The sequence below is a fragment of the Coenobita brevimanus genome, chromosome 28 (genome assembly GCF_032717465.1).
Source record: "Coenobita brevimanus isolate Jiangsu-jjx chromosome 28, ASM3271746v2, whole genome shotgun sequence".
In the NCBI taxonomy this organism is placed as follows: domain Eukaryota; kingdom Metazoa; phylum Arthropoda; class Malacostraca; order Decapoda; family Coenobitidae; genus Coenobita; species Coenobita brevimanus.
Genome location: NC_136981.1, coordinates 11067957 through 11080602, shown reverse-complemented (window position 1 = coordinate 11080602; position 12646 = coordinate 11067957). Strand labels below are relative to the sequence as shown.

The 12646-nt window shown below is 41.4% G+C and overlaps 2 protein-coding genes across 2 annotated transcripts in view; one reads left to right on the top strand and one right to left on the bottom strand.

The window, feature by feature from the left end:
- The window catches only part of LOC145394730 (heat shock 70 kDa protein 14-like), a 37591-nt gene extending 34475 nt beyond the window's left edge, over window positions 1–3116 (bottom strand). The window contains exons 1-2 of the mRNA XM_080268512.1: window positions 3017–3116; window positions 2021–2101 (exon numbers count right to left, since the gene is read on the bottom strand). Of these exons, the coding sequence (XP_080124638.1) occupies window positions 2021–2101; window positions 3017–3076 (141 nt within the window). The 5' untranslated portion in view covers window positions 3077–3116. The remainder of the gene's footprint in view (window positions 1–2020; window positions 2102–3016) is intronic.
- A 1695-nt stretch (window positions 3117–4811) lies between these two features.
- The window catches only part of RpLP2 (ribosomal protein LP2), a 49113-nt gene continuing 41278 nt past the window's right edge, over window positions 4812–12646 (top strand). The window contains exon 1 of the mRNA XM_080268511.1: window positions 4812–4870. The gene's annotated coding sequence lies outside the window, so the exon portion shown is untranslated. The remainder of the gene's footprint in view (window positions 4871–12646) is intronic.

Here is a 12646-nt window from a genome sequence, read left to right as displayed (position 1 = left end):
GGTACGTCACGCAATTGCAAGGTTCATAATTTGCACAAGTTTCTATTTTCGCGCGTGATTTTTGGTACATACACACGGGACACCTTCCTCTACAAGATGCACAAGATGCCAGGCAGGGACAATGCCTTACCCAACATGTCATTGTCTTGGCAATTCACCTGTTACCAGTGACCGGCTAATAAAGACATTCAGGGCCAGAGTGATTCCCCAATCGATGACAATGTGGAGGACAAAGTTTACATTGCATTAGAGGAAGAAACAAGTCAGAAATGATGATCAGGTAATGTTGCCAAAAAAGGTCAGGTATGTTGATGTGTTTGGTGAGTGAAACAATGCTTATTTTGCCTATATTACTGAGTGAAAACCAATATACTCTCGTACTACATATAAATTCGTACCGAATAAATAAATAAATACCGTTTATGAGTGGTGTGGAATTGTTACCCTCCCACAGAACTCGTTCTCTTTGGAGCCAGCCTAATAGAAAACCCAGTAAGGTAAGGGGTACGGCTACCTGTATTCAGTATTTTAAACCTCAGGTGAGCTATTTCTCTATGAATTTCCGATGTTTCTCACCAAAAGCAGAGGTTTGAGCCAAAAAAATTTTTTTCCAAAATTGGTTGGGATTGGGGGACTCAGTGGTGGAAAATAAAGTCCTGTATTGACTTAATGTATTTTTTATAACCATATTAATGCTTTTTAGGAGATTTAAATTGGGGGGTATAAAAAAAATTTGCACCATAAGGGGGGAAAAAGTGGACTTTGGGCAGGGGTGCGTAAGGAAATTGGGGTTTTCTGGAGTCCCTTTAACATGATATTTGCCTAACACGAGGTTGATGCGGAAGCAAATGCCCACATTAGGGAAGGAATATCTGTATTACGCTGCTATAATAGTGATAATGTGGCATGAGACCAAAAATTATGGAATATTTAGTCATTACACAAGAAAACTGGTCATAACAAGGTAAAAACAAACAAAATGCAGGCAAATTTAGCCATAGCGCGCGTTGCATCTGTCCGTGACATGTGCATGTCACAAGTCGGCGCAGGGTGTCGTCACGGTCTGCCGAGCATTCCCGGGCCACTCCAGTCAACTCTTTCCCCACATGCTGTGTGTTAACTTTGCTTTTTTTTTTTTGGCCACCTGACCCAGCTTGACCATGCCGCCCCACCGTGACTCAGCAAGATGGCGGAAGAGTTTGACCCAGGAGCAGATGCTTGACGTGATGAAGTGGAAGGAGAGAGGAGAAAGTAACTGTGCCACTGCCAAAGCTGACCAGGTCAATGTGTCAACTATTCGTAAGATCCTGGGCAAGAAGAATGCCATACTGAAGACAGTGTGGGCCTACGGGAGATCTGCCCAGGACAAAAGATTTCGAGTGTCTGACCCAGCGCTTGTAAATGGAAAGGTCGTGTACTGCAACTGACGGGAGAGGGAAGGAATTCCAACTGACTCTATAAATGTATGAAGGATCATGTGGGGCCGGCGCAGCCAGAGGACCATACTGGGGACCAATAGTAGTCCTGCCCTGCCTTGGAACCCCACTCCCCCTTCTTCCAGTGTTTGTATATCCTGAAGTCATTTTTATGTAGGTAAATGTCCTGTGAAAAATCCCGGGAAAATGGCCTCAAAAGGTGAAGTTGGGGCTGGCCTGGGTACCATGAAACCCTTTAACATGTGAAAATATGGCAGTATCATGCAGAATTTTCATAAAGTGGGACCTGCCAGGAACAATATTCGTGCGTTATCTGAACAATGACTGCATAAGAAAAATAAAGAGTCATCTAACTTCAAAATCAGCATGGTCATATACAGTAGTTCTAAATGGATAATGTAGTTAACATGTAATGGTACAGAGTTTCTTCTAAATGTTGTACCAGTAAAAACTGCAAGCAAACACATTCATGACAGATTACTGAAGATTACTTTCATGTTCTTTGTCCACTGTTTCAAACTGTAAAGATGGAAATGTTTCATATTTTTGTTTTTACATGATGTGCATCTAGGCATGTGACTCACCACTTCAGTGTCATGGTACGCCACCAGCGCTGGCGTCACTCTGTCTCCGGCTGCGTTGGCCACCACCTCACTCTTGCCATCCTGAAATACAACATTCACTGCTCATTCCCAACAAATAAAAGTTGAAATTTATTAGAACTATTACTGCGCTCTAAATTTTTCACTACTGGAGACATTAAATATTCAACCGAACTCCCATAAGCATCAGTCATAATAGCATTACCAAAAGCTACACGATATGCTGAATGAAAATCTGCCCTCTCCATAAGGGCCTCTTCAACCACCCTGGCACAGCTGGGGATGGCAGTATTGAGAGGTCAAAGTCGAGTGGCATGATCAGAAAAACTACTTACGGGATGATACTGAAACTCCATAAAGACACATTTATGACAGAAGTACTGTATCATAGAGAAGACCCCTCTAAATTGGGGATGTCACAGAGCACAACAAAATAACAGATGGATGTAGGTGCAATGAAGGAAAATTAAACTGATGCACAGCAGTAAATGGGTTAATATACACAGTTAAAGTGGCAGGAAATGCATAACTAACTATGGTACTTCCACAGTTCAAGACGTTAAGAATGATCTTACAAAAAAAAAAAAAAAAAAAAAAAAAAAAAGAATAATACAAGCACACTTAACAGAGAAAACGTTGGAAACCTGATGAGAAAACTCTGGAAAAAAGAAAATGCTGGATGACACTACCGTGGTGAAATAACCAAGCCCCTTATATACCAAAATTATTTGAATGGATGGACAATCACCCTAATTGCAAATTTCGATTATACCGGAGGATACTCTAAACTTAATTATTTTAAAACATATGGTTGCTAAGATATGGTATTAATATCATAATTCATGAGTAAAAATGACTTCCTAAATAATCTAGTGGAAAGCCCTAGGTCGGTCAAAGGCGTTCCTTCCAAGACATTAAGCCTCCACTTCCCACATACCTCCTCCTGAAGAAGTAAGTGTGGTCGCTCATGTCCCTTACCTTATGGACAGCGATGCAGCAGGAGCTACACCCAATATATATACCAAAACTGACTGACATTTCCCTTCAGGACGGCCACATGTGATCCTCAATGTTTTGGTGGGCCACAGTATTGCCAGACGAAGATGTCTCCTTCCCGCCCAACACCAAAAAATGTAGCCCAGTGTTCATATTCTTATCGGTTCAGGAGACTTTCATTTATCTCTTCACGATTTTACTTGAATATTACACCTCAGCATTCATTCTTATGTTGTTTATATTGTTTTAATACTGACATGACTATGGCAAGACCCATCACCTCCTTTTGTTGTACAGGTACTCCATATTTTTAAGCCAAGAAACACTAAATGTACGTACACTACCTCCGTTTGTCGTACCTTGTATATACTTTGTAACCACTGACCGTATGTAGCTATATTTTCTTTACTTGGAGCTACTTAAAGCAGGATCCAATGGTTTCTTAATGCTGGCCTCATAATGAGCTCTTGTTTCATCCTGTTTTTATTTCTAGGTTTTCCCTCTAATTATCGAATTTATTTGTGAAAATATTTAACTTTTCAACCTATACCACCTCTTCCGATGGGCTAGTCAAAATTTTCACCTCTCTGCTACAAGTTACATACAAACCAAATCTGAAGAAAATACCTCTATCCATTGATGAGATGTTGGCCAAAATGCTTTGATATATGGCCTCCGGCTGGCATTTGGTCGTCTTTGATCAAATCCTCACCAAGATTTAGTCTCTTCTGCCCGACCACATAGTTACTATTTCCTGAAGTCTTGTTAAAAATTCCTCCACAACTTTTGGAGATATTTTGGGAACAGAGAGAGATAGAGAGAGACGCCGACGAAAACTGTATCGCCTCGTCTTGCTGAAGATGAGCGATAACAAACAAATGTGCGCCTTTAGACCTGCGGATTAGACACTGCGAACCTCCTATGTAGGCCAAGTGTGATAATTATGAGAAATTCATCATATGTGATGCATTTTTTTTTTTTTTAATGTAGTTGTTTGTTAAGACTCGCCATGAATCTTTTACTTCCGTTTCTTTTTACAGCTTGTTGTTCCATTCTTTTACGTCTATAAAGTAGCCCTATTGGGCTGGAGAAAAGGGATCTGGCAACTGTGTCCGAACCAGATATGAATGTCTAGTTTTGACCAATCAGAATCAAGTTAGATGTTAGCGTAACTTTTGATACGGTAAACATTTCTGTATACCGGCAAACAGTGAACTGAAAGAGTGGAAAGAATCACGAAAACGCGGCTAAAAGTGCGGCAAATTTTATTGTACATTGATTTGTGCATTTTTTAACATCTGAGAATTTTCAGCTACAGATTCATACTGGAAATTCAGTAGAGTGAGGTAAGTCACAGTATCAAGACTGTGCTTAGGCGATTTTTTGAATGCATGTACTGTAACTAGAGTTCAAATATTAATTTCAGATACCAGTGGCAATATTTTGTCGCTCGCTGTTAATATTGGAGGCACTGGTTTTAAATATCATTAATTACATATGATTCAAGTTTGAGTCTTTCATTTATAAAACACAGAAACGTTATCAATTTTACTTTACACAACTGCCGGCTGATTTTGTCGCTGGCAAACTGATACATGTGATTCACATTTTGAGGTCTTTGATTATATAATAGGGAAGCTAAATGCATCCATGATTCCGATATTGCCCTCCAAGTCTGTCAATTTGCTATTATTCCTGCAGGAAAAACAAAGCGTCTGAAGAAAAATTAAGAATTCTTAATTTTCCCGAGGTTTCGATTCAGAATTCTTTGGCCATACCTTCTCGGGATTCCATAGAACGCATGAGTAGATGCGTTTCGTGCTGTGTTGCCTAAAAGTGAGTTTATTTGTGTTTAAGGTCCTGCGATTTGTATAGTACAGTGGCAGAAACATGTATAATGATTGTGGATTGTATGAAGTTGTGTTGATAACGATAAATTAGGATTAAAAGGAAGTAATTGATGGTATTATGGCACTCGTGTACAGTTGTCTTTGAGGTTTCATGTCTTTAACCCAGTTATTAATGTAATACTTGGGTATAAACATGTTAAAGGGTGTGTAGGGTGTAGGGAGTATGTGGCATTAGCTATAAGCAGTGAGGAATGTATTGCCAATATATGGTAGCCCGCACCACGTGTGACGTCACATTTGTTCCCCAGCTTTGTCAGATGCATGTGTCTATTATCACGTGTAACCTGTTGACATATAACCATTATATTATTGGTAAATGCACGCTTTGCTTTAAGTAGCAGAAAGGCCATACCAATTCAGTTTGTATTCTTCCAGTTTGTTTTATGTATTCAAACTTCTCAGGGTGGTAATTGACCTTTTCTTGCTGAATTTCTCCCCGCGCCACTATTATCATCATGTTCCTTAAATCTTACCTATGAGTGTTTGGTTCTGGCATAATGGAAGAGATTTACTCATTACCCAAATTAATTTATCTCTTTTTTGGGGGGGAGTAAATTATTTTTCTTGTTCATTTTATCTGTTGACAGTGTGTCCTTGGTGTTATCCATGCCCCTTTTGCTGTACTGATGATTATTCTGGAGTGGATTTCATTTCATTTAGATTAGGGTAAATTGTTAGGTACACTTAGACCAGGTTAGGTTTAGTTAATTTGTCAGGTTAGTTTAGGTAGTGTTCCAGTACCGGTAGGCTAGAATACATTGTTAGGTGATGGTGACCTGCAGGATTAGGACATGTATGGATAGATCATGTTGCAGCAACCCACTCGCAAGATAATACACCCATGAGAAATTTAAACCAATAACCTCACTGTCTTCCCAGGCAACAGTGAGTTTTTGCAATTTGAAATTTGGGTTCTGCAATGTAAATAGTATCACTAATAAATTACATTTTATCTCTGATTTTCTGTCAGACAATGATATAGATATTTTTGGAGTCACTGAAACCTGGCTGCTGCCTGAAATCCCTGATTCGTTTGTTCAAATTAATAATTTTAACCTCTCATTTATTGACACCAAAGGCAATATCCATAAGCATGGAGTATGTATATATATAAGGAGTAGAATAAGCTATGTAGGTATCAACACCAACTCTGATAATGTCTGTGCCATCCATTTACTTACATTTACCTGTACATTATTGTAATATATCTCCCTCCTTCCAGCAGTGATGATGATAACCAAGCATTACTAAATTTCTTATTAGACTTCTGTCCATCCAAAGAGGTACTAATTGTTGGGAAGTAACTTACCCCTTATCAACTGGAAATCAAGCACAGCACTGGCTATGAAATATCCTCCCCTCCACCAGTCGTTCCTGGACTATTTTGCATGTCTAGATTTGCACCGGTGGGTAACAATGGCCTTTGGTTCCTTCTTCCTCGCATTAAAAAAAAAAAAAAAAATTAAGCTCAGGCACCAAGAATGACAGAGTAGGAGAAATTGAGGTAGCGAGTCCCCTGCCCAACTGTGGACACTGTCCGGTGCTATTACAATATTATTTTCAGGCCGCTGTTGTGACAGATAGCTATTTGCACATCAGGTGCTCCTGGGATAAAGCCAAATACAACAAAATAAATACAGTGTAATCTGCGTGAAATAGTCATTTTGAACTCCAAAGCCTGTCGATTGATCCTATGTATGACAGATTGCAGTCATCCATAGCCCATTAGTTGACCAGTGTGTGCCGAATATGTCTAGCACGCCTTCCCCACTTCCCAGATCACCTCCCAAGGCCTTGAAAAACCGTTGCAGAAAAGCCTGGGAAACATACAAACACTCCAGGAGTGTTTATGGAAAACTATCTCCTTAGGCTTCTCGAACTCTGTCACACTATGACCCTCTCAACGACAGCTTTCGTAACTACGCATATGCAAATCAATCATGAAATGTCACTGATTAGAAAACTACAGGTCTCCTCAAAACTATTTCACTAGTACATTAGAAATAAGAAAGTAGGTGCACCCTTAGTAGGCCCCATTAGGTGGGACAATGGAGTGTTAACATCTGAGTGTACTCAGATGGCAGAAACTTTTGCTACACATTTTTGTACAGTTTACTCGACACATGCTCCTTATGCTCCCCTCCCTCACCAAACTTTTGAGGGTATCCTTGATACAGTGACCTTATCTTTGCAAGAAGTGAGGAATAGGCTCGCAGCCCTGGACCTGAACGCCAGTATGGGACCAGATGGCCTCCACCCCAGTCTTTTGAAATATTGCCCAGCCTTAGCCTTACCCTTGTTTTTGATATTTCAAAAGTTTGTCACCATTGGTAAATTGCCACAGGATTGGAAAAAATCCATTATCATTCCTATGTTCAAGAAAGGCTCTCGACACATGCCTCTTAACTCTAGGCCTATTAGCCTAACCTCTGTCTGCTGTAAAACCCTGGAAAGATTTATTACAGAGGCATTATACAACTACCTTGACACTAGTGGAGTGCTGTCAAATGAGCAGTATGGATTTAGACATGGTAGAACAGTAGACGACCAACTGTTACTTGTGTATAATGACGTTACGTCGTGGTTGGATGTTGGGTATGTTGTGGATGTTGTCTTGTTTGACTTTAGCAAAGCCTTTGACATCGTCAACCATTCGTTACTCACTGACAAGCTGAGGCCACTTAGGGTCAGTGGTTCCTCGCTGACCTGGATCTCTGACTTCCTGTCCGGCCGCACAATGCAAGTGTCTGTGTCCGGCTGCACCAGTTCCTCAAGGAATGTTCTCAGTGGTGTTCCCCAGGGATCTGTTCTAGGCCCCTTGCTCTTTCTGGTATATATAAACTTTCTGCCCTCATACATACGCTCCAAATGCAAATACTTTGCTGATGACATGAAGATTTGCCTCAAGTTGCGTCAAAACACCTGTTCCTCATTAGCTGCAGATATAAGTGCATGCCAGAAGGACATAGGTATGGTGTACAATATTGCTGAGTCCTGGGGTTTACTTTTCAATCTTGACAAGTGCACTGTACTACGATGTCAGAGAGGCCCAGTAGATTGGAACTCTGTTGGCACACTTCGGCACTATTGCATGAATAACACCAACCTCTCTGTAGAAACTACACTCAAAGACCTGGGTATCTTAGTTGACAGTTCCCTGAAATTTCATTCGCACATAGGAAATACCGTAAAAAAAAGGCAGCAGGCTTCGCAAGTAATTTATTGAAGTCCATTCTCTGTCGTGACCGAGATTTTATGTTGACTTTATTTAAATCGCACATCAGACCTATCATGGAGTTCGGCTCCACTGTATGGAACACAGGCTGTCACAGAGACCTGAGGCTCCTGGAGTCTACAGCGCAAATGGTCTAATCAAATCAATGGTCTGTCTGAACTCAGTTATGTGACCGTCTGAAAAACCTGGGCCTGTATTCTGTGAAAGGGAGACTTATCAGAGCTGACCTTATTAAGTGCTGGAAAATCTGCCATTGCCAGTCCCCAATTGCACTGCCAGAGCTTTTTTCTCTTCCTTCATTAACTCACACCAGGGGCCACAGATTCAAGGTGGCCAAGCCTAGCACTTCAGGTGAGTGTAGACGCAGATTTTTCAGTATCAAATGTATTGACCTCTGGAACTCTATGTCAGATGATACTGTTAGTGCTGACTCAGTCACATCATTTAAAAAGTCCCTCCACTCACAGTCAGGTCACATCCTGTTCAATTATATTGAATAACTACGATTCATAATTCGAAGTCCTTCAAGTAGTGCAACTACTGTGCATATGGCACAAAACTCAGCCTCTAATCAATAGTCTATTGTGATGATGATGTATATAGGAAACAGGGCTGGCATGCCAGCAGGTCTGGGCTGTCCTACTTCTTGAGAAGCAGATTCCTACCAAGTCTATCTATCTATCTATCTATAGCCCGACGCCCTAATCCCGCAAAGGGTGGCCGCAGACAAAACGCCTCCAAGTCACTCTGTCACCCACCATTTGACTCCCCTCCCCCCAACTCACCCCCCCCTCCCTCACATACCTCTCAACTCCATCCCTCCACCTCATCCTCGGTCTACCCCTCCCTCTCCCTCCCTCCACCTCACCTACATACACCCTCTTAGTCAGTCTTTCATTCTCCATCCTCTCCACATGTCCAAACCACCTCAGTGTATTTCTCCTAATCTTTTCAACCACATCCACATCTACCCCACAACGTTCCTTCACTTCTTCATTCGTCAACCTGTCCCTCCATGTCACTCCACATGCTCCTCTCAAGTAACTCATTTCCACTGCTCTCACTCTTGACTTGTTCCCCTCTTGCAAGGTCCACGCCTCGCTTCCATACGTCAGGGTAGGGATCACAATACCATCATGCAGTGACTTCTTAACTTCCATACTCACCTCCCTATTTCTCATCACTGCTTTCAGTGTGCCAACAGCCTTCCTTCCCTGCTGTACCCTTTCACGTACTTCATCCCCCAAAGTTCCATCCTTACTCATCACACTACCCAAGTACTTGAATGCACTCACATTCTCCATATCCTCACCATCCAACCTCACTGCACACTCTGTGACTTCATTCCTCTCAAACACCATAACTTTACTTTTGTTTACATTAACTTTCAGCTTCCTCCTCCTACACACTGTCCCAAATTCATTCACCAAACCTTGCAACTCCCATTCATCTTCACTCAACAATACTGTATCATCAGCAAACAGCAACACCGGAAGCTTCCAAATCTCACCCTCATTCATTAGGGCCACCCCCACATCCACTGCCCTACCTTGTACCTCCTTTACGACCCCATCTATATATATATTAAACAGCCATGGAGACATTACACACCCCTGTTTCAGTCCCACATTGAGATCAAAGAACTCACTCAGCTCACCATCCACTCGCACCGTAGCCCTAGCTCCCTCGTACATACTCTTCACAGCACTCAACAATTTCCCCTCCACTCCATATATTCTTAATACCTTCCACATACCTTTCCTATCTATTCTGTCATAAGCTTTCTCCAAGTCCATGAAGGCAGCGTACACTTTCCTTCCCTTCTCTAGATACTTTTCCACTAAACATCTTAGAACAAATATCTGATCTACACACCCTTTTCCCTTCCTAAATCCCCCTTGTTCTTCTCCAACTAGCTCCTCTGTCATATGCCTAACCCTATCAATGAGTATTCTACCATATATTTTACCAGTCACACTAAGAAGGCAAATACCCCTATGGTTACCACATACTTCTCTCTCCTTTTCCTTTGTACAGAGGAACAATTATACCTGATTTCCAGTCCTCTGGAACCCTTCCCCTCTTCCCAAGCCAATCTACACAACTTCCATATCCACTCCACAACAATCTCACCCCCATACCTAAGCATTTCACCACACACTCCATCAATTCCTGGGGCCTTTCCCAGCTTAATCTTCTTCATCGCTTCCACTACTTCTGACCTACTGATCTCTTCCTCCCTCCTCTCATCTCTTCTTCTCCCAGCCATTCCCCAACCACTTATACTCACACTGCTCTCACTCTCTACATTCAACAAATCCTCAAAGTGCTCCCTTCCATCTCCTCAATTTCTCTCTCTTCTCCACCAACAATCTATTATTCCTATCTTTCACTCCCTACTATTTCCCCTTTCACACTGCCTTACTTTCTTTACCTCCTTCCAAAACAATTTCTTACTCTCCCTCCATTTCACACTCAGATTCCTCCCAAACTCTTCATCCACTTTCTTCTTACTCTCCTTCACCAGTCTCTTAACCTCCCTTCTCCTGCTCACATATACCTCTCTCTTCTCTCTCTCATCTTCTCCCCTACCTCTACTCGCCAACCATTCACCATATGCCTTCTTCTTTTGTTCCACAGCTCGTTTCACCTCATCATTCCACCATGCTGTTCCTTGCACACCCTTGCATCTCCTCCTCACTCCACAAACCGCCTCACACGCTGCGCTTATCTCTTCCGTGAATATCTTACATACGTCTTCCACCCCTTCCATCTGCTCTAGCTCATACCTTCCCAGTCTTTCTTCCACTATGCTCTTATACTCTGTCCTCTTCTCACTATCTTGCAATTTCTCCACTCTTCTCACAGGAGCTGCTTCCTCCTGTCTTCGCCTTCGCCTCCTCAACCACTTTCTTTGCAGCTCTACCTTGGCCAGTATTAAATATGTACATCAGTGATGCCCTATTTCCAGATTTCCTGTTGGAAGGAAGTGTTGACAGAATCCTTTGTTATATTTTATAGATTAGTGTATATACTGGGCTTTTTAAAAAATGGTGTATAAAAATGTTCATAAATTGGGGGTTCCATTATTGTACGTAATACTGCGCGTATCTTATATTTTACGGAATGTGAAGTGGAAGTGGTTTAATTTATTCGTTGAGCGCAGTATTACTGTACTAACCTGTGTTATAATTTAATGGATGTCTCCTGTATGGTATTATAAAGATTTGCTTTATGATTGCACCTACCTGTGCCATCACAAAGTCGTGTGATAATTGCACCATGATTAAGGAACGCTCTTAACGGATGATACTGTTTTGGTGCAAGTTTTATGTAGTGCACATTTTAGTTGTCACTAGGTTAGGTGGGTTATAATCACTGGGGGGTCTGGGTGGCAGAGCCCCCCAGTTAGGTTTTAGCGCTTCCAGATTGGCATCCACTGCTAATTTAGGTTTTAAATTGTATACATTTGAGCTAGTTTTGGAGTGCTGGCATCATGTCTGGTCGGCGGGATCAGCTATAAACAAGTTATGAGGGGCATTCAGGCAGCTGTCCGTAATATTGCTAAGGAGGTATATTTTGTTTGTTCTCCAGTATATTGTGATCAAATATCAAATGTTAATAACCTGAGATGTATCTAGTACTGGTACTAAAATAATTATCCTTGAGAATATAGGCCTATAAGACAACAGCTTGAATCCGTGCATCACTTTCGTTCCCATTTACCGAATATGTTTAGGTGAGATCATCTTCCCTTCATGTAAGTTGTGTAAATTTAGTGTGAATGATGGTGGAGTACTAAAAGGCACCTGAGATACCAATCTGCGAACAGCAGACACTTCCGCCATTACGCTGAAGAATCAAGAGTTGTTACAGCAAAACATAGCTTAAAACAACAGGGGAAAATATTTAACAAGAAACATGCATTTATCACTCCAGAAATAACCAGAAAAATAGAACAGACTATCAGGATGATGATGAACTGATTTGATGATGTGCTTCTAATGCTTAACCTTATGGCCATGTTAAGCGACTGTGGTCACCCTACTAATTACTCTTCATGTCGATTCAGGCAGCTACAGTCCATACCCAACAAAGAACTTTTTCCCCACTACATTCCCTTGCACTTGAGCTGCGTGCCAACCTAGGATATTCTGCCATCTTTTGTGGAAAAGAATAACTAAGTCTGAATAACAATAACAGCCTGAATAATAAAAACAATGATTATCATGTTTTGTTTGTTTTACCCAAGATGAATCCAATTGATGGCTAGTGTTGTGATATATATATATATGTGTGTGTGTGTGTGTGTGTGTGTGTGTATAATATATACTGTACACTCAAGCCTCCATTTCCCGTACCCCAATTTCCCGGATTTCGGATTTCACGGACATGGTGCTGAGGCTGGGCAGTATTATCAAATGCCCAACATATGCCTGTACAAGTCCGAGATTCTCACAAAAGTCC